Source organism: Xenopus laevis, chromosome 7L, assembly GCF_017654675.1.
Source record: "Xenopus laevis strain J_2021 chromosome 7L, Xenopus_laevis_v10.1, whole genome shotgun sequence".
Taxonomy (NCBI): Eukaryota; Metazoa; Chordata; class Amphibia; order Anura; family Pipidae; genus Xenopus; species Xenopus laevis.
In genome coordinates, this window is record NC_054383.1 from 118396118 (window position 1) to 118418147 (window position 22030).

The window sequence follows — 22030 nt, forward strand, 5'->3', positions numbered from 1 at the left end:
ATTTATTGTTTTCATGATTTTCTAGTAGACTGGAACTACACAATGGAAATGGATGCGATGAAAATAACAAGAGAAATGTCGGACCTTGTCGCTGCGTGCATCCGACACGACTGTCAGATGAAGACGCAGCATTTGCATCTAACAGTCGTGTCGGATGCACGCAGCGACAAGGTCCGACATGTCTATTACTTGCCTTATTTTCGTCGCATCCGTTTCCTCTGAGTGCGTCGGATCTCAAGAAGACACATCGTGTAGTTCCCGCCATAAGGTATGAAGATCTAAAAGACTCGGCCAAATACCAAACCCTAAATTGTTCACGCCGAAACCTGGACAATATCAAACCAAATCCTGGATTTAGTGCATGCCTACTCTTTACACGGGCTAAAGATGATATTGAATACAGATGACAGTTGCTCTTTTTAGGTATTCCTCCATTACGGCGATCCATTATCTAGAAAATCCCAGGTCCCGAGCATTCTGGATAAAAAGTCTTATACCTGTATAACACTGGGATAAGGGTCAGAAAAAAATCAAGTTTTCCATAAGAACAGAATTTGCAGTAGCAACTTCAATATGAACCCCTTGTACTAGGAGCTTATCATCAGAAATGTATTCGATTGTAATTGTCTCTTATTCTCCCACTGTGCCTCTATGATGGCTTCCCTGATTTGTGTTGAATATAGGGTTGCCACCTCACCCCTTTAAAACCGAACACATATGGAATGCACAGCCTGCATGGCTAGTTGGCAATTCATTTAGATGCATGCTGCAGACTGAACAAGATTTAGGGTAGAACTACATTGGCGACTTCGGTGCGTTTCCGGCGGATCTGACATGCTGCGCCAAAACACAGGCGTCAAATCGGATGCGACTGAAAATAAGGTAAGCAATAACAATGTCGGATGGTGTTGAGTCGTTCATCCGTCACGACACGGCTGTCGGATGCTGCATCTGCATCCGACAGTTGACGTGTCGGATGAACGATGCGACAAGATCCGACATTTGTATTTCTTACCTTATTTTCTGACTAATCCGATTTGATGCCTGCGTTTTGGGGCAGCGTGTCGGATCCGCCGGAAATGCACCGAAGTCGTCCATGTAGTTCTACCCTTAGGGCTCTTACAGACAAGCGTTTTTACCTGCGCTCCCCTGCGTTCCGTTTTTCTGCATTCAGCCACAGGGGAGCGCAGGAATAGACGCATTACATTTTTTCCAATGGGGCTGTACTCACACAGGCGCGTGTAGGCGCCGAACGCAGGATAAATGCAGCATGTTGCGTCTCAACCTGCGTTCGGCGCCTACACACGTCTGGTGAGTACAGCCCCATTGGAAAAAATGTAATGCGTCTATTCCTGCGCTCCCCTGCGGCTGAACGCAGAAAAACTGAACGCAGGGGAGCGCAGGTAAAAACGCTCGTCTGTAAGAGCCCTTATGTGCAACAATGCATCTAAATGAAATGCTAATCAGTCATGCAGGCTGTGGATTCCATATGTTTGGTTTTAAAGTGGTGAGGTGGCAACCCTAGTTGAACGCTCGGATACTAATTAACGGCACATGATACATTTTGCTATACATAGAACATTTCCCTTCCGTATAACCTTTTCTCCTCTTCGCAAGGGGCCTGGAATTAGAGGGCAGGAATGCTGGCTAACATCATAGTTTTTCATGCTTTACTTAAGGGTGGAAAAGCCCTCTAGGGACCTCCTCCAGCACAAGTTATCCATCCAGTGCATATGTCTAGGGACAGGGCGTGACAGAGGCACATTCTTTTCATTCGGAGGACAGGTGAGCTGAGTTGCCGGTTACTTACACACCACTTGTTGTACACAACAGTCGCTCAGCTGCCCCAGTTCACACAGGACAGATTGCCAGTAGCAGAGTTTGTGAGCAAGAGAACAGGTGAGTGTTGTGGCAGCTTCTTTCCCACCTGTTTGCTCTATGTTGGTGTTGTTGCTAAGTGTGTGTGATGTTACATGTGCAGCTCTCTGGAGTCTTTAAACTGCCGACTGCTAACGTTGCTCTGGCTTTCATGCATCTTGTAACTATGATTGAAATCAGAATGATCCAGGCAGGGGTTCCAATGTTACAATCTGGTGGTCTCCTGTTGTTCTGCAACTGCAACTTCTAGCATTTGTGCGGAATTCTGGGAACAAGCATTATAAACAACCGAAAGACCAGATAATATATATATTCCCATTAAAGAGAGTACTCACAGCAAACAGGTTTGTGTAATTATATGATAAATCTTTATACCTCAATAATCTTATCAACGCGTTTCATTCCACAGGGGATCGTAGTCATCAGAAACATCAAGTAGTTACACTAACCTGTTTGCCGTGAGTGCTCTCTATTTTTGGAATGTAATATTAATGATTAGCACCCAGCCTGTGCGTATTGAATAGTAAGTGCCGATGAAACCTTGTGTGTAAGTGTATTTAGTGAATAAAGTATCCCCTATTGTAATATATAAGGACAATAGAAGTCACTGAGGAGTTCCATGACCATATACAGGTAATATACTACTAATAGCCTCATATTTTCCAACAAGGGGTACTTTATATATTACACAAGTTTAAGTGAGTCATGTGACAAAAATGACATCACTACTCACTTTATAACTGATGACATCACTAAACACCATTTATAAGGATTTAAGTTACAGGATATTCATGGCCTTTGTCAAGGATAATTGACTCTAGGATAATTGACTCTAGGATAATTTCACTATCATCACCACACAGACAAATACTCAGAACTATAAGTTATCAGTTCTGATATTCCGAAACAATTTTAGTAATGGATAACGTAATGTCTTGTTCAATTTGTTAGGTGATGCAGACCGTTCTACTGTTGAATAAGGAGACAGCTATTGGGCCCCCTGTGCTGTAGGTGGAGGGTGTGTTAGCTATAGACAAGCTAGTGTCCTCATAGAAGTGCTTGTCTTAAAGGGGTGGTTCAACTTTTAGTATGTTATTGAATGGCGAATTCTATGCAAATTTTCAATTGGTCTTCATTATTTTTTTTTTTTATAGTTGTTTAATTATTTGCCTCCTTCTTCCGACTCTATCCAGCTTTCAAATGAGGGTCACTGACTCCATCTAATAAAGAAATGCTACACATTTATTGTTAGTGCTATTTTTATTACTTATCTTTCTATTCAGGCCTCTCCTATTCATATTCTAGTCTCTTATTCAAATCAATGCATGGTTGCTAGAGCAATGAGGACCCTAGCAACCAGACTGCTGAAATTGCAAACTGGAGAGATGCTGATAAAAACCTAAATAACTCAAAAAACATAAATAATAAAAAATGAAAACCAATTGCAAATTGTCCCAGAATATCACTCTAAATCATACTAAAGTTAACTTCAAGGTTAACAATCCCTTTAATGATCCTTGTCAGGGATTGGATACTGCTTCAATATGTGTGGCTGCAGGACTTTATACTGAATGTGTAGTGATGGGCGAAATAATTCGGCAGCCGCGAATATGCGGCAAATCTCTGCTTTCCGCCACTGGTGAATAAATTCGAAAATTTGCCGCTAAAAATTTGCAGCGAAAATTCTAAATTGTCGCCAGTGACGGTTTAGACACCGGCGACGATTAACGGATGCCCATTGAACTGTTGCAAATTTGGCAAAGCGAAACAAGACAAATTCGCCCATCGCTACTGAATGGTGATACAGGTATGGGATCTGTTATCAGGAAACCCATTATACAGAAAGTTCCGAAATACAGAAAGCCTGTCTCCCATTATAATCAAATGTTATTATAATAATAAAACAGTACCTTGTAGTAGATCCAAACTAAGATATAATTAATCCTTATTGGAAGCAGAACCAGCCTATTGGATTTAGGGTTTAAGGGTAGAACTCCATGGGTGATTTAACCTGCGATACCTTCCGTTCTGACATGATGAAACTAATCGCAGGCGTCACGTCGGTTGTGCCGAATCTAATGTAACTAATACAAATGTCGCAAGTAGAAGGTGATTGTATCCAACAGGACACGGCTGTCAGACGAAGACGCAACATGCAGCGTTCGCATCCGACAGTTGTGTTGTGTCAGATGCAATAAGCTTCTACGTGCGACATTTGTATTACTTACATTAGATTCAGCGCATCCGATGTGATGCCTGCGATTAGCTTCATCGCGCCGGAACAGAAGGTGTCGCAGGTAAAATCGCCCGTGGTGTTCTACCCTTAGAGTATGAAGATCCAAATTACAGAAAGCTGTTATCTGGAAAACCGAAGGGCCCGAGTTGTCCCATACCTGTAGTAGATACAATAGGTAGTAAAATCATTATGTCCAAATCAGAGAACTAATCCAATTGTTTTACTCCAGGCTGATGGGCGACAAACGAAAGATGAGGGTCAGGCGTGTATGTGCGGTAATATTCACTACTATGTTGGCCTGCTGTTTGGAGATAACAGATGCTGAGGTTACCCTGACACCGTCTGAAGCAAATGTCACTATTGATAGTGGTGGCACTAACTTTCCACCTGTGGAATTCAGTGACCTGAAAGAAAATGCATCTAATAAGTCAATCTCAACCAAAGACTTTGACTCGACACAAAGCCTTTTGAATCTTTCCATAGCCTTCTTCCATGGTGATGCTCAGAACTCAACAGAAGTTGGTGCCTCCCAAGACGCCATTTTTAACACAAGCCTCACAGATGGAGTTGAGTTTTTGCAGGAAAACCACAGCACTACAGAATTGACTACTCCTGAAAGCAAAGAAAAAGGCAATGTAATCTGTGTATTGTTCTACAAGATATGGAATCATGGCAAGCTGGGAAATGCCTCCACTGATTATTTTACTCAACACGGGGAAGAAGGTGAGCAATGAACTGGCTACGTTTTCCAAATGTGTATTAGTTACAAAAACAGCTTCTATTTGGGGGGTTTATCTTTGCAGGGTTTTATATTTTTCTCCTTAGGATAAATGAAAAGATTTATGTGTTAAGGTAGGAACATAGGATTAGATCTGTCTGTTGACTTCAAGGCCTAGTGGGCAGATGGTTGATTTGAATGGGGTTGTTTACCTTTAACTTTTAGAATGACTTTTAGAGTGATATTCTGAGACAATTTCAAATTGGTTTTCATTTTTTTTTCCTTTTTTTCTTTTTAGTATTTTTTACTTTTTATTCACCATCTTGTAACTTTGTTAAACATCTTTGCAAGACCAAGACTGCACACATGCTCAGTGTGGTTTGGGCTGCTTAGTAGTGATGTGTGGGCCGACCCGAGGCCCACGGGACCCGCAGGTCGGGCGGGTTCGGGCCGGCCCCTGGACTTTTTATTCAACAGCTCTCCAGTTTAGAGTTTCAATCTGGTTGCTAGTGTCCACATTAACCTAGCAACCATGCACCGATTTGAATAAGAGATTGGAATATGAATAGGAGAGGCCTGAGTGATAAAAAGTAGCAATAACAATAAACTTGTAGCCTTACAAAACAAAATGTAAATAATAAATATAGTGTAAGTAAAGTTCATTTTGCTCAACTAACATGATTGGAATTATTTCTTAGGGTGACAGGTTCGCTTTAATTGAAGAAGTTGGGCAGAAATATTGTACATGATGTTTTGAGCTTCTATACCAGCCCAATGCAACCACAGCCCTTTAGCAGTGTAGACCTGTGCCTCCCCGTCAAATTATAAGGCTGATTAGTAAGTAATTCAGATTATTGGTACATGGCAGCTCAGAAACCAGTACAATTATCATAAGAATGAATAATCAGCCCTGTAGCATCAGCTTCTATGACAGGCAAACCTCATTTTCAGCTTGATTTGTGATGACCCCAAAGCTTAGCTTCTCAACAGCTGCTCAAATCCCACTGAGCATGTGCAGTGTCACTGACACTGCTAACATAATCCAAGCCCTGGATCATTACAACTGTAGAGATGCTGAACCTTTAGGCTGGATAAATAAGTTCTGTATATAAAATGACATTTCTAGCCATACTCATTTTTAGAGTTTAGTTCTCCTTTAAATTCAGAGGCATGTGTCCCCTTAAGGAGTTCTTTAATGTCCAAGAAAGACAGGGTAAATTGAAGCAACACGATGACTGTAAATACCTTCCTAGCTGCTAGATCACAGGAAAAATCCAGTGTTACATATAATACTGACACATTATCTTGTTATAGGACTAAAGCTGCAGGTGAAGAAGCAGCCTGCCACTCAAGTTATACTGCACATCTCCTCTTTCTTCTCCCCCTCCTGCAAGTGTCATTTAATTACATGTATTGCTTAAATATAGACTGCACCCTCTCTGTGTAAATGCCATATTCTGGGGTGTGTGTCACAGCGGGAGTCTAATTTCAGCACTAATGGAATGATACGATAACAATATAGACAATATAGCAGGAAGGGAAAAAAGCTTTTTCTGCCAAGAGAATCGTTTAACTCCTTCAGTGAAAATAGATCATATATATATATATATATATACAGCGTCGGACTGGGCCGGCGGGACACCGGGAAAAACCCGGTGGGCCAGAGCTCTCGTAGGCCCTATCAGCCCAGACCCTCTTCACAGAGCCAGAAAGGTCCGGGCCTAGGGCGGCAAGTTGGTAGGGGTGGCATACCGCCCAGCCGCTTGCTCCGGTGCTCCTGCTCTTGCTGGAGCGGCGGGCGCTGGGACTGCAAGGCTCGCCGCTGAAAGCTGACCCTGGCCTGACCTCCTCCACTCCTGACTTCCGCTCTTCCCTGCCCAATTGCACAAAAATGACTCGCATAAATAAGGTATGCACCGGCGAGGGGGATTTTCGACCGGGGAGGGGGGCCCTTGGGGGGGGGTGCGGGGGGCCCTGATGTGGCAACCCCGGTGGGCCCTGACCCCCCCAGTCCAACCCTGTATATATATATATATATATATATATATATATATATATATATACATACACCACAGAGAGGGGGCTGGCCAATACGCATTCCCTGGCCCCACGTTATATTAGTCATTTATTCTGTACAAATGGATACAATTTCTAAAACAAAGGTGTTCAGTTAGTTACGTTTATTAAGGTCCCGAGCCACCAAGTCTTTCCTTTGGACCCTACTTTCTGTGATATTCTTGTGATGTCATGTAAAACCTTTTGGGGCTCACCTCTACTGCCACGCCAACCATGCAACAATATCTTGCTAACTTCATTAGATGGCTACATGTTGGGGCTACAAAATCCCCTGCCATAAAAATGATAATCAGGTTAGTGGGTCACACTCAGGACCGGTTTTCTATTTATCTGCTTGTGTTTTTAGCCAATGTCGTTTCCTGATGCTGTGCACATCACTAATGACAATGGTATTTGATAAATAGAAGTATATGGTGTTGTTGAAGAACTGCATATTTTCCAGGATGATTCCTTTACATTGCTAGGGGCAACAACCCATTGTCAGTCTAGCATCTAATGTCAATTCTTCCTTTGCTCCTAAGTGTGACTGAAGGCACAGAGAGCAGCATTTATTCCTTATGTTCCACCTGCTTTTGGTCAGGCATCGACTTCCAACTTCCCTTTTGCACACACAGCTCACACTCCAAATGGTGCACAAATTGTGTAAGAGAATGCCTCTGTGCCTGCCTGTGTGCTACCCCTAATATGAGGACTGATGTCTCCATAAATCAAAACTGGACATTTTATATTTTTTAAACTTTTTATTTACCAATTTGACAGTTTGTTATTAAAGCAGGATAATCATTACATCTGTATATTCAAGCATTAGTACATACAAATTTTGTTTCTGCTTAATATGTCAAATGCTGTTTTACAGACTGTAATATTAAGAACGAAAAAAAACCACCAAAATAAGTAAAGAAAGAAAAAGATAGAAAAGGGAGGAAAAGATAGAGGAAGGAAGGGTGGGGAGGTAGGACTCTCGCTAAGAGTAAGCACAATATTAAAAGTTTACACATTTGTTATAATTAACAAATTGAAGCAGTAGTTATGCCACTAAAAGTCTCTATTAAATGCTTCATGTTACATTATTTGCCAAATTTAGAGGAATTTGGGTTTCACACCAGGTTAACCATGGGGACCAGATAGCATTGTAGCTATCCATTGTGTGATGTATCATTGCTGTAAGTTTTTCCATTGAGGACACCCACCATATCTTCCTTTTGACTTCCAATATTGTAGGAATGCCTTCCTTCCATTTATGGGCTATAGTGCTTGTTGCTAGACAGATTAGTGAGCACAGCTTAAATTCTTTCTTGGTGAGAGAGTCAGAATTGAAGGTAAGCAGGGCGAGCCAGGGGTCTGGGTCTATAGTTTTGTTTAATAAGACACAAAGGGCATGTAAAGGCATCTTTAATGAAAAAGAAACCTATCTCCAATATACTTGAATTAAAAAATGTGTACCGTTTTTATAAGAAACCTGACTGTATGCAGTGAAATTCTCCCTTCATTTACTGCTGTGGATAGGAATTGTCAGACGGTGCCTAACTGCTCTGCAGGGAAACAATCATACTTATGAACAGCAGGGGGAGCCCCCGTCTTACTTCCCAGCCATGCAGAACTCAAGCAGCTTTGTTTGTTTCCGTTTTGATAATTTATGATGATCCCTAAACAGTAGTGATTTGCAGGTCGAGAATTTCTCGACCCGCACCCGACCCTAACCCGCCCACTCCCTACCCGCATCCGACCCGGGCCCGTTGCTCCCTTTTATTTATACAACCACGCCCACCCCGCAGTGGCATCACAAAATGGGCAGGGCAGGTGGAAGTCTATAAATTCTGGCGCCGGAAGCCGTCAGTACTAGGTCGCGGGCGGGGAGAACTTGAATCGTACCCACCCGTGACCCACACATTTCACTACTAAGCAGCCCAAACCACACTGTGCATGTGCACAGTCTTGGTCTTGCAAAGATGTTTAACAAAGTTACAAGATGGTGACCCCCTGTGGCCAACTTTGAAAGCATAAATAATTTGTTTGATTAAGCTTGTGGTGCAGTAAGTTCATGTTTATCTTTAGTATACAAAATACAGCATTTCTAGCATTATTCTATTTTAGACTTTACTTCCCCTTTAAAAGAGTGAATATTTCTATCCAAAGAGCAGAGACCAGTGGGCATTCCCACCACATATGTAGTTCTTCTCCCACTCTATGGTATCCCCGGAAGCAGTTAGGGTTGGAGTCATAGATTCTGTGTAGTTTTGCTGGAGTGAGGTACCAGTCATACAATATTTTATAGGCGTTTTCTTTAATAATTGTATTAATAGATGCCTTTCTGATATTGTCGAGGGCAATCTCCTGCACCTTATTAAGTCTCCTTTCCCAGCGTTCCATAAATTTGTGTTTCAAAACGGAACATTTTGCCGATAAGTGAATAGAAAGTCCCCTGAATACCAGGAAACAATCTATCCACATAAAATCAAAAAACGAAATCATTTTTTCAAAAATAAATTAAAATATTCCCCCCCCCCACGCCCTTCAAAATTGCTTCCTTTAGTATAACACATTTTTTTCAGGCAAAAGAAAAACAATCTGGTGAATGTGGCCTTTAAATGAGAATCAGGTTAGTGGGTCACACTTGGAACTGAGTTTCTGTTTACAGTATCTGGGTTTTTTTTCAACCAATGTAGTTTCTGCACGTTATGCCGTGAGCATCACTAATGATCGGTATTTGATAAAAAGAAGTGTATGGTGTCATTGAAGAATTCCATATTTTCCAGGGTAGCCCGGTGGTTATTTTTTAATTTAATGTAATTATTTACAATATATCTGATTTACAGTGATTCAAGCGTAAGTTTGAGTAAGTATAGGATAGGTTTATTGGTTTTAGTTGAGTCCAATGTCCTGGTGTACTTATATTACTGGGCAAACCTTCTATAGCAAACATAGGTATTGTTGCCCAACTCCTGGTTGAAGAGATACAAAGTTCTTGCTAATCTGTTACAAATACTATAACAATATTGCTCAGGTCAGTATTTGGGTTTGGAGGTCTACTTAGCTAACAATATTGCCTAGGACAGCATTTGGGGTTAGAAGTCACTTCAGATCTTGACTATAAAATAAAGCCTCAACTTTTGGTTAGTAGCTTCACCTCGGACCCATGTTTGGGTGTCACGAATTTGGATCATTGCTTGATTATCGGGAGCCTGAGGGTCATGCACCAAAGGTTTTGGGGCTCCCGTATTGTGCTGAATTGATGCTGAACTGGCAATTCTTGTAATTACCCTCATACGAAGCTATGTAAATGTTTTTAAATTCTAAAAATCAGGTTAGTGGGTCACACTCAGGACCGGTTTTCTATTTATCTGCTTGTGTTTTTAGCCAATGTAGTTCCCTGATGCTGTGCACATCACTAATGATAATGGTATTTAATAAATAGAAGTATATGGTGTTGTTGAAGAACTGCATATTTTCCAGGATGATTCCTTTACATTGCTAGGGGCAACAACCCATTGTCAGTCTAGCATCTAATGTCAATTCTTCCTTTGTTCCTATGTGTGACTGATGCAAGGCACAGAGAACAGCACTTTATCCATTATGTTCCACCTGCTTTTGGCCAGGCATCAGCTTCCAACTTCCCTTTTGTGCACACAGCTCACACTCCAAATTGTGCACAAATTGTGAGAGAATGCCTTTGCCGATAAGTGAATAAAAAGTCCCATGAATACCAGGAAACAAAAAAGGGATTATAATTTTTTCAGAAATAAATGAAAATACCCCCCTCCAACATTGCTTCATTTATTATAACACATTTTTTTCAGGCAAAAGGAAAACAATCTTGTGAATGTGGCCTTTAAATGATAATCAGGTTAGTGGGTCACACTTGGGACCAAGTTTCTATTTATCTGTTTGTTTCTGCGTGATTTGCCGCGAGCATCACTAATGATAGGTATTTGATAAATAGAAGTGTAAGTTGTCGTTGAAGAATTCCATATTTTCCAGTGTAGCATGTAGGGGCCCTCCAGTGATTAAAGGCACACTACACCAAAGTTCTTAAAAAAACTTGAAATAGTTTTATCTAAAGAATTGTCAAATCGACTCACCACCAGCATACAGTATATCTTCTTTACAGACTTACAGGTATTTTCCACAGTCTCCCCACACTACTGGACTTGCGAATAGTGATGGGTGAATTTATTCGCCAGGTGCGAATTCCCGTTTTTTTGGACGCCGGCGCATTTTTGCCAGCGAATTTGCAAATTTTGCAAATTTTTTGGCGAAACGCCCCAAATTCGCCCATCACTACTTGCGAACCCAGTCTCTTGGCCTTTCTTGCACCACCTACCGGTCAGGCAGTCCGCCGTATGTCCTACGAGCCCTCCACCTCGCCCGGTAGGAATTTCCATGTGCCACCTCCCTCGTTCAGCCAGCAGCCACCACAACAGCGGCCCCTAGCTTTTCCTGGTAGGATTTTCACCACGGGCCTGGGTTGTCCGCACTGCCCTGTCTATCTCTCTTTTCGCTATCTGTGATAGCCACGGCTACTAAGCCTCTTACTAATTGGTTTGGTGCCAGCTACCCTTTCTAACTTTGCCCTCACTGGCTATGGCACCTAGTGCCCCATTACAGTTCTACCAATATAACCTTCCAATCCGACTAACCACGCCCTGGGTGGAACCATCCCTTTTATACCTTTTCTGTCCTGTCTCACTACTTCCCTCTAGTGGCCGGGGAATTTTACATAACACCTTTATATAACCCTTTTATAACTAATGGGAACTCACTGCCATCTAGTGGACAAACCTTGCAAAACTTTTTTAACACTTCAACTTTTTAACATCAAAATCCCACATAGACATCTCATTCATTTACTCACATTTAAATCAGCATTCACTGCATTTTCATACAAGACCATTTTCATCCACCATACAAGCACGGTGGATATTTTCTCACTTAATGTAATGATTTACAATATAGATTGTAAATCTATAAAGATTTGGGCATAGTTGAGTCCAATGTCCCTGGTGTACTTATATTGCTGGGCAAACATAGGTATTATTGCACAGCAAACATCCTTAAAGGAACAGTTCAGTGTAAAATTAAAAACTGGATAAATAGATAGGCCTTGCAAAATAAATGTTTCTAGATTCAAAAGCAACAGTTATGACCCACGTGGCCCCCTCAAGTCAAACAATATTAGTTTTTCTGAAGCAAACCCAGCAGTTACACCAGTGCAGGGCAACACTGCATTATATTTTTATTACTTTAAAACACTTTCATTTTTTTTAAGAATAAATAAACAGACAGCAGACAGACCTGGTTGAAGAGATCCAAAGTTCTTGCTAATCTTTTGAAATACTATAACAAAATTGCACAGGTCAACTTTCGGGGTTAGAGGTCACTCCAGATCTTGACTATAAAAGAAAGCCTTAACTTTTGGTTAGTAGCTTTGCCTCAGACCCAGGAGTGGGTGCCAGGATTTGGATCATTGCTTGATTATCGGGAACCTAAGTGTCATGCACCAAAGGTTGTGGGGCTCCCAGATTGTGCTGAATTGATGCTGAACTGGCTATATTTGTAATCACTATCATACAAAGCTAAGTTGCTTGAGTGTGTGTAAGTTATGATTACAAGCAAAATATCAAATTTCCTATGGAAATCCGTGGCCGAGGGTGGAAGGTTAAAAAAAAAAAAAAAAAAAATAGGTACCCAGAGGGCTGCCCCCAAAACCGTGCCGCCCTAGGTACAGGCCCTCGGGGGCTTATATATAAATACGACGCTGCTAGAGAGTGTCTATTTCTCCTTCACTTCAACATTAGTTGCCACAAAGTGCAGCTTTTTATCCTTTTTTCCAGCTGCTTTCGGCCACAGTCCCCTTTGCACACTAAGCTCACACTCCAAATTGTGCACAAATGGAGGTTATGTAAGAGAATGCCAGTGTGCCTATCAGCGTGCTACCCCTAAAAATACGAGGACTGATGTTTTTTCCAAAACTGGACATTTTGCCAAGAAATTAATATAAATTCCCATGAATACCAGGAAACACACTATCCACACAAGAACAACGAGGCACTATCATTTATGCATATGCAAATTTAAATATTTCTCCAGAATGTTGCAATATTTTTTTTATTTCCTTAACATTGCTGGTGACAAAAACACAGTAACTAGAGGCAGGCAGGCCCTGGCGCAGGACTTGCACCCGGGGCCCCCCCTCCGTACGACATTTTCTGACACCGGAGTCAGTGGCGTGAAAGCTGCCGGGGGGCCCTGAGGGGCTGCGGGCCGTGGCCCAATCGCACCCCCTGCTCCCCCTGTAGTTACGCCACTGGTTGTGCAAGGCAAAGGGATAATAATTGTATCTCTTTTTTTACCTACTTTTGGCCAGGCATCAATTCCACAGTTCTCTTTGCACACTGAGCTCACACTCCGAATTGTGCACAATTTGAGGGTGGGTAAGAAAGTGCCTTTATGTCTGCCTGTGTGCTACCCCTAATGATATGGATGGGAATTGCTGAAGATATATAAATGAGCACAACTATTTAGCCTATATTACTGCATAACTACGTACATTAGTAGTAATACAGGTACAAGTATGGGACCTGTCATCCAGAATGCTCGGGACCTACGGGATCTTTCTGTAATTTGGATCTATCTTAAGGCTACTAGAAAATCATGTAAACATTAAATAAACCCAATAGGCTGGTGTTGCTTCCAGTAAGGATTAATTATATCTTAGTTGGGATCAAGTACAAGGCATTGTTTTATTATTACAGAGAAAAAAAGGAATTATTTTTAGAAACTTTGATTATTTGGATAAAATGGAGTCTATGACAGATGGCCTGTAATTCAGAGCTTTATGGATATCGGGTTTCCAGATAATGGATTCCATACCTATATTGTTATTGGATGATTTTTATTCTCAGTCCCTGCCCTTGGTTTGTCTTACTGGGCTGTGTGGACATTCTGGGGTCTGCTAACAATTGTACATTGGAGTAGGTGTAGTTTCTCAATTTGGGCCTTCAAAGGGAATGAGTCTTATCCTTCTTTAAGGGATGTAACTTGAGTTAAAGAGAAATCTCTTCTTAGACAACTCCTAATATAATAGGAAGGATCGAAGGAGGATAGAAACGTCCATGGCCAAGTCCTTCCACGGCCATTGATACAGTATGATAATATAGCAGAATTTTAACAAAAATACTGTACTGTGTGTCTAATTTAACAGGTGCACTGTGGTATCTTTGTAGCCAAAAAGATGTTTCTTTGTGTGAGTAGAATCAAATATTTTTATATAAGATCAGGACATGTAAACCCCCCACAAAAAAATGTAATCTGTAAACAGCCTCTTTGAAATCTTTAAGTACCTGCCACTTCTGTTGTTTAAAGGTTAATAGTAAGACTGCAGAATACACTTAATCACTTTGGATTGCTTCTCCTCCTCTAACCCACTCATCCCCCTCCCTTGGGAATTTCCTTTAAATGTTACCTACTGAGTATGTTTAATTTCAATTTAAGGCAGTGAAGCTTTTCAGCTTAGATTACAAAACACACCCACTCCAGTCTAGCCACCAATAAAGACATGGCATTGCTGGTTCCCATAGCTTTTGCTGTAAAGGGAAAATGGCTGCCAAGTGAAAGCTGCTATTTGTTTTAGAAAAATGTGACGGGGCTGGCCAACTGAGGGGATATATGCAGTACAAATGATGTCATTTGGGTGCCCAACTTATATACATGGTAGGAAAATATAGGGTTTACATGCCCTTTAAGTGATCAGCCTTTAATGTAGGCGCTCATGCTAGAGGCCCTGCTTCAATTTCCTGGGGCGATTTTGTGTGCCCCCTATTCTCCCGTTGTCCCAGAATACCTTTTGAGCTCATAATGGATCCATATAAAAGCTTCCCTTTAAATGTATTTGTTAATCAGCTCAACTGAATGGTTCGGCATCAACTGTCAGCTTGTACCTGGTTCCCAATGATCCTGTATATAATGTCTGAGTGTATTGTAATCAATATAGGTGTGTTTATTGTGAATGTAAACATATCCTCTAACTGCTTTTAACCTGCAGCAAATGATAGCAATAAAATGTGGTCAGTGCTCCGATGGCAGTCATAACATTGCAACTGTCACAATTTACAGGATTTTATAGTATATTCAGAACAAACACATTAGCAAATTTACTACAAAATCACATGCAAAGGGTGCCTCACTGACAACAGCTAGAATACATTGGTTGCTATGGGTGACTAGACCAGTGACACCTTTCATTACATTACCCCAAATGCCATTTAGTTAGGACAATGATTGCCACGGATACTGAGCTCCACAGGGAGTTTAGCAACGTGTGTATGTGTTGTAGGAACACAAGGAAAAGGTGCCACTCTAATTAATTGCCGTGGGAATTCGTTATTTTGCAAGCTGCCAGTTTAGTAGTAAACACATTCATTTACTGTACAAAAAAGATCTTTAAAAGATTGATCTTCTTTACCCAATATATCAGGAAAAAAACCAGTAATTTATAGAATTACTATTGCCTTTTTTTGATCCCTAATGCTGGCCAGGCTCTTTAGAACAATGCTTCCAGAATTTATCTGGGGTGAGTTCAGCGGGGTTTGGGTGTCTGACGACTTTACTTAGAAAGGTTTGATAGGGTCACTAGTTATTTGGAGTGTTAATTAAGAGTTGCTTCTACCTGAGTATATCTGACCAACTTGACATAAACTCTATGGTGTAACCAAGGGATACTCTATTACTGGTCACGCCAGTGCACATTTGAGGCTTTGACACTATGGGTCACTCATAAAATGTTCTTATAGTCCTGCGCCTCTTATCATTCTATCTCGTCCTCCACTCATTTAATCCTACATACCTGTGGTGTTTATACAAATGGCCTGTAGATGTCACTGTGCTCAAGACTTATACTGTGCATACTTTGTTAGAGGTGCTTACTGTTCTGTAATGGCTGCATGAGCCTGCTAATAAAGCACTGTTATACTGTACTCATCCTCGGCTACCAAAACATAACAATACCTTGTTGCTTTACGGTGACCTGTTGCCAGGATCGGACTGGGCCGGTGGGACACTGGGGAAAAAAACCCGGGGGGCCCAGCCTTCATGGGCACTGCCTGCCCAGACCCACTCCCTGCACCATGACCCTACAGCTGTTTCTGACCTCCTTACGTAACCCCTGCCATGGCCACAAGAAGAGAAGGGTGTGCACAGGGGGCTGGAGGAGGGTTGCGGCTTGGGAAAAGTGCCAGAGGTGGCCTTTGCAGCCATGGGGACCTGAGGTAGCTTCCCCGGTGGGCTCCGGGTCCCACAGTCCGACACTGCCTGTGGCACAGACATAGAAACCTGTACAGCTATGAGATTTATTACCCAGGATGCTTATGACCTGGGGTTTTCCAGATAAGGGATCACCATATTTTAAAGGGCACCTGTTGGGTAAAAATGTTATCCCCAACCAAAGGTGCGGGCTAAAGCTGGCCAGAGATGTAAAGATTTTTGAAAGATCCGATTGTCATCGCGAGACCACGATTATCTCGAAATGATCGTACGATCGTATGAATTGTCCATCAACTAAAAAGACCATTTCAGGCGATATTGTCAGGAAAACAAAGGGGAGCTGCCTGCTTGTCCCTGCAAACATAGATAGATTGCACTGGGACCGATCGTACAATCGTTTCGAGATAATCATGGTCTCACGATGACGATCGGATCTTTTAAAAATCATTACATCTATGGCCAGCTATAGATAGATTGCACTGGGACCGATAAAGATTTTTTAACCTGGCCGATCAACTTTCTGACAGATGTCGGCCGAAAAATCGTAAGATGTACGGTCGTTCGAATCCCACTAACCGCACGATAATTTCAAAGGCTTGGTCGGACTTCGCTAAAATCGGTTGTTCGGCAAGAGAAATCTTTGCGTCTTAATAGAGCCCGCATTCCGGTTGGGGATAACAGTAGTTTTTTTTTTAAAAAAAAAAAAAAAAGCCAGCGCTACGCTACTCACACCGAGAGGGAGCTCCTGGTGCGAGCAGCCATGTCCGGTCACTCGCATTTGCACAACGCGCATGTGACGTCACGCGTGTGTGCATAATGAGCAATTTGGGGCAGCTTTTCATTATGCGAGTGACCAGACATAGCTGCTCGCACCAGGAGCTCCCCCTCGGTGTGAGTAGTGTAGCGCTGGCGGGGGGCATTTAAAAAAAAAAAAAAACTACTGTTATCACCAACCGGAATGCGGGCTCTATTAGCCCGCTCCTTTGGTGGAGATAACATTTTTACCCAACAGGTGCCCTTTAAGTCTGCTAAAAATCATTTAAACATTTAAAAATGAAAAAGGATTATTTTGCCATCAATATGGATTAATGCAGCTTAGTTACCCTCAAGTACCAGGTTTTTGTTTTATTATTACAGGGAAAAAGGAAATAATTATTAAAAACTAAGATTATTTGTTTCAAATGGACTTTATGGGAGATGACCTTCCCATAATTCAAAGTTTTCTGGATAACAGGTTTCATGAACCCCCACATTCTTTTTAATTATTGTATCCATACCGGTTATAACCATATTTAAAAATCTCAGCCGTCAATCATATTTTGCCCCCCCATGTCTCTATGCCTCAGACACAGCACCCATAAACGCTTTCTCGTGTGCCAGGGAGTAGTGTGCAGTTGGATTCAGTGTCAACATACTACCGTATATACATAAATGTGCTCATATTTTCACTGAATACTACCATGTGCAAATGTTTGTGCCTCCTGATTTAATTTATATTTTGGCCAGCTTTGTAATTGAGCCTTACAGTGGGTGTTTATGGTATATCAGGGGTTAACAAATACATTTTTTTAAATCTAAAGTCTTCCATTATTTTCCCATCCTTTTATTTCTTCTCTTCTGCTTGTTTCTTAGAATATGAAGCCAGAAAGGATTTTGGAGCCTACAGACTGCTGGCCTTGTTTCTGGGAATGGCAGGGGTGCTGGCCTGCCTGTTAATACTTGTCTACTGCATCTACAACCGGCAGCGCAAGGAGGAAATGTTTTCCCACCGCAGACTCTACGATGAAGGTTTTGAAGATCCAGGTAAAGGGCTCTGTGGAAATTGTTTCACGTAAAATAAAATTTTTGGGAAAGACCTCAGGGTTGTTTACACAGACTTGTGGGAGAGTGCAAAGGTGTGCTGCTTATTAGGGCTGGAACTAGGAGTAGGTGGAAGAGGCATGTGCCTTAGAGAGGGGGGGTGGGGATTTTAGGCATGAACTTCATCTACTTACCTACCCCTAGTTAGAAAAAAAAATAGTCACATTTTCCAATAAACCTGTGATGTTGAGTTTCTAGGGCAAAAATTGCAATGGGAAATACTGGAGCATTCACTGAAAGTCAACTGTTTAGATGAGATTATTCACATTACTGAGACTTGTATTCTCAACATGAACAAACCATCTTGGATAGTTTTGAAGACTTCTGTGGCCCTTCATTGTTATAGCCGGCAACCCAGTGTTTGAAGCCTCCCAGGCTCCCTGCCAATACTTGCTTTCTCATCAAAAAAGATTGAAGCCACAATTTCCCAAACCAACTCCATCAGGGGTAAATAGAGTGAATGGGGATTCATCCTATAGCTCATAGAAATTCTCAGAAACCAGTCTGAAGGCAACTTATAATACATTTTGGGGTGAACAATTAATTGTGGTCCTAGATATTCTTGGAACTGGAAGGGGGTTAAGGATTTTCATACCTGTAATCCAGAAGGAGGAAAGGTCCAAATGGTTTAAAATAACACTATAATAACTGGCATTTGTTATAAATTTAGGCTATGATCTTACATTTTTATTCTCCTATTGAACAGTTCTGCATCTCGACACCCCAATGGACCACTATGACTTCTTCTCCTTCAAAGAGTTCGACACAATGACACCCGCCCTTAAAGAACAGAACACTGAAGAGCAGAAGAACGCTGGTTACTCATCAAAAGGAGACTACAAAGTAGATGTGCCCAAAGGCACCTCCTCAAACGAGCACTTGAGGCAAATTTTTCAGTTGGGACCCCTTAAGCTTATGTAGGGTCTCTCCTTTGGCTTCAAAAAGTTTTCTGTTGAAAAATTTGTGTTAATTAGAAATATGATGGGCATTTTACAATTGTCAACTGTCAGTGTGCCCATAGCCGTTCCTTTTCAGTTCTGTGCTGGTCATTGCTCTCATTATGTGCCCATAGTTGTTCATGTTAGCCCTGCTATTGGCATCTTTGGTTTCATATGGTCATGGAACTCCTCAGTGACTTCTAATTGTCTTATAAATAACAGTCAGGGTACATTATCCTATATGATTAAATAAAGTATAGCAGTGAATTATATATATATATCTAAAAAGCCTTATACAGAACAATGCTTATATGCTCACATAAATTACTTGGTAGTGGTAGGGGAAACCTGTTTACATTCTTTAAAGGAAATACTTGTAAATATATTTAGGATAAAAGCCATATGGACCCATAAATTAGTAACACATACATAAAGGTATGGGACCTGTTATCCAGAATACCTGGGATTTTCCCGATTTGGATCACCATACTTTAAGAGGCACATTAATCAAAGGTCGAATTTCGATTTCAAGTGAGTTTTTAAAAATTACCCTAAACTCCTATAAATTTGAAATTCGACCAATCAAAATGTAGTATTATTATTAAGATTTATTAAAATTTATTGTAATCAAATTTTTTAAACTGTGATGAATGCAATCGACCCGAAAGCTGGAATCAAATTCAAATTCAATTCGAGTTTTTTCTTTGAAAAAAATTAGAATGTCAGGAAGGCTGCAGACAACTCCAAATTGATCCCTGGACCTCTCCCACTTGGGCAGGTTTTAGGTGGCAAATAGTCGATTTGATTTCTTAAAAGGCCAGAGTAAAAAAAATCTCAAAAATCAAATGAAAGTTTAAAAAAAAAACTCAAATCAAATTTGAATAACTCCCTAGTCGAGTCTGACAGTTTTTACCAGAAAAACACTCATTTTCAATTCGGCTCATAAATCTGCCCCTAAGTCTACTAAAAAAAATGTAAACATTAAATAAACCCAATAGGCTGGTTTTGCTTCCAATAAGGATTAATTATATCTTAGTTTGGATCCACTACAACAGTGATCCCCAACCCGTAGCTCGTGAGCAACATGTTGCTCTCCAACCCCTTGGATGTTGCTCCCAGTGGCCTCAAAACAGGTGCTTATTTTTGAATTCCTGGTTTGGAGGCAAGTTTTGGTTGTATAAAAACTAGTTGCACTGGCAGAGTCTCAATGTAGGTTGACAATCCGCATAGTGGCTACCAAAAAGCCAATCACAGCACTTATTTGGCTCCCCAAGAACATTTTTCATGCTAGTGATGCTTCCCAACTATTTTACTTCTGAATGTTGCTCACGGGTTCAAAAGGTTGGGGATCCCTGCACTACAAGGTACTGTTTTATTATTACAGAGAAAAGGAAATCTTATTTTAAAAATTGGAATTATTTGCTTATAATGAAGTCTATTGGAGATGGCCTTCCTGTAATGCAGATCTTTCTGGATAATGGGTTTCCAGATAACGAATCCCATACCTGTATTCAAATATATATAACAGCTTTCCCTGATCCAGTGTGAGACAGGGGGCCTTTACTTCAAATAACAGCAGCGGTCAAGAACACCCATTGTTCTATAGGCCTTAATCAGATAAATATATTGGTCTGCCTGTTGCTGCTCTTGATTAAAGGGAAAGTTCTGGAAGCCCAAGATAAATTAACCTACTCAGGAATCATCTGTCTGGCACATACAGTTGTGGGATATAAAGTAAGAATTTTTTTTTTATATAGTGACATCTAGTGGGGAACAGGTGGTACAAAGTTGGGAGGGGGCAGTCATTTCTCGAATTGTAACAAATACATAGATAAATAAATAAAATGAGTTTTAGTGCTGTTAAGTTATTATTACAATTATGACCCATTAGCCTGGGTGCTAATAACAAAGAAATATGTAGAAATCCCCCAGTATAGTGCTTTTCAGGTCACGATAAAGCAAAACTGGGACCAAAATATTAGGTTCTAAATAAAAAAAAACGCTTTATCAAGACCTGATGAGAGCTAAACTGTGTGATATATATATATACTGTATATATATATATATATATATATATATATATATATAATAATTCATTTATATCTGAATCATTTTAGTCTGTTAGGAAGATATATTGCAGTATCCATGGCAACCAAGCTCAGTAGTGACATCCATATCTGTCATCTAAATCTCAAAGTCATAACATGGATCACCATTGTCTCTACTTATAGAGCATTTACTTTCTGCATAATAGGAGTAAAAGAATCATTATGCATTGAGCTTTACATTGCATATAACCATGTATCCCATACAAGTTGTTCATGAAGTACCTGCAAAAATGTATTGAACTATAAATGTGTGCATTATATTTCAGATCGTAAAATAAAGAGTCTAAATGTGCCTGCAAATTGCTGTGTGCCTACCTCATTGTAAAATGTTATTTGAAAGTAAATACTTTAAGTATGTTATAGAATGGCTAATGCTAAGCAACTTTTCAATTGGTCTTCATTATTTATTTATTTTTATAGTTTTTTAATTATTTGCCTTCTTTTTCTGACTCTTTCCAGCTTTCAAATGGACCCCATCTAAAAACAAATGCTCTGTTATTGTTATTGATACTTTTTATTATTCGTCTTTCTATTCAGGCCTCTCCTATTCATATTCCAGACTCTTATTCAAATCAATACATGGTTGTTAGGGTAATTTGTACCCTAGCAACCAGATTGCTTTAATAGCAATCTAGAGAGCTGCTGAATTAAAAGCTAAATAGCTCAAAAACCACAAATAATAAAAAATGAAAACCAAATTGTCTCAGAATATCACTTTCTACTCATACTAAATGTTAACTCAAATGTGAACAACCCCTTTAAGGTATGAAGATTCAAATTACGAAAAGATCTGTTATCTGGAAAACGCTAGGTCCCAAGCATTCTGGATAACAGGTCCCATACCTGTACAGGAAAGAAATCTGTAATTTTAGGTAAACTACATATTAAGAGGCAGAAATTATCCAACACTTAGGGGCTGATTTATCAAAAATCAAGTTGGTGTTTTTTCTCTCGTTTC

The 22030-nt window shown here is 40.6% G+C and overlaps 1 protein-coding gene across 1 annotated transcript; it reads left to right on the plus strand.

Annotated features, from left to right (window-relative positions):
• The first annotated feature begins 1622 nt into the window (after nt 1–1622).
• LOC108696752 lies at nt 1623–20024 on the plus strand. The gene is made up of 4 exons (XM_018226367.2): nt 1623–1899; nt 4344–4837; nt 17799–17969; nt 18733–20024. Exons 2-4 carry the CDS (start codon nt 4348–4350, stop codon nt 18945–18947), a joined length of 876 nt encoding a protein of 291 aa, XP_018081856.1. The 5' UTR covers nt 1623–1899; nt 4344–4347; the 3' UTR covers nt 18948–20024.
• The last annotated feature ends 2006 nt before the right edge of the window (nt 20025–22030 follow it).

Coding starts and splice junctions, on each gene's coding strand:
- LOC108696752 (XM_018226367.2), top strand. CDS start 4,348: ATGGGCGACAAACGAAAGATGAGGGTCAGGCGTGTATGTGCGGTAATA. Junction 4,838..17,798: donor TACTCAACACGGGGAAGAAG/GTGAGCAATGAA, acceptor CTTGTTTCTTAG/AATATGAAGCCAGAAAGGAT. Junction 17,970..18,732: donor TGAAGGTTTTGAAGATCCAG/GTAAAGGGCTCT, acceptor CCTATTGAACAG/TTCTGCATCTCGACACCCCA.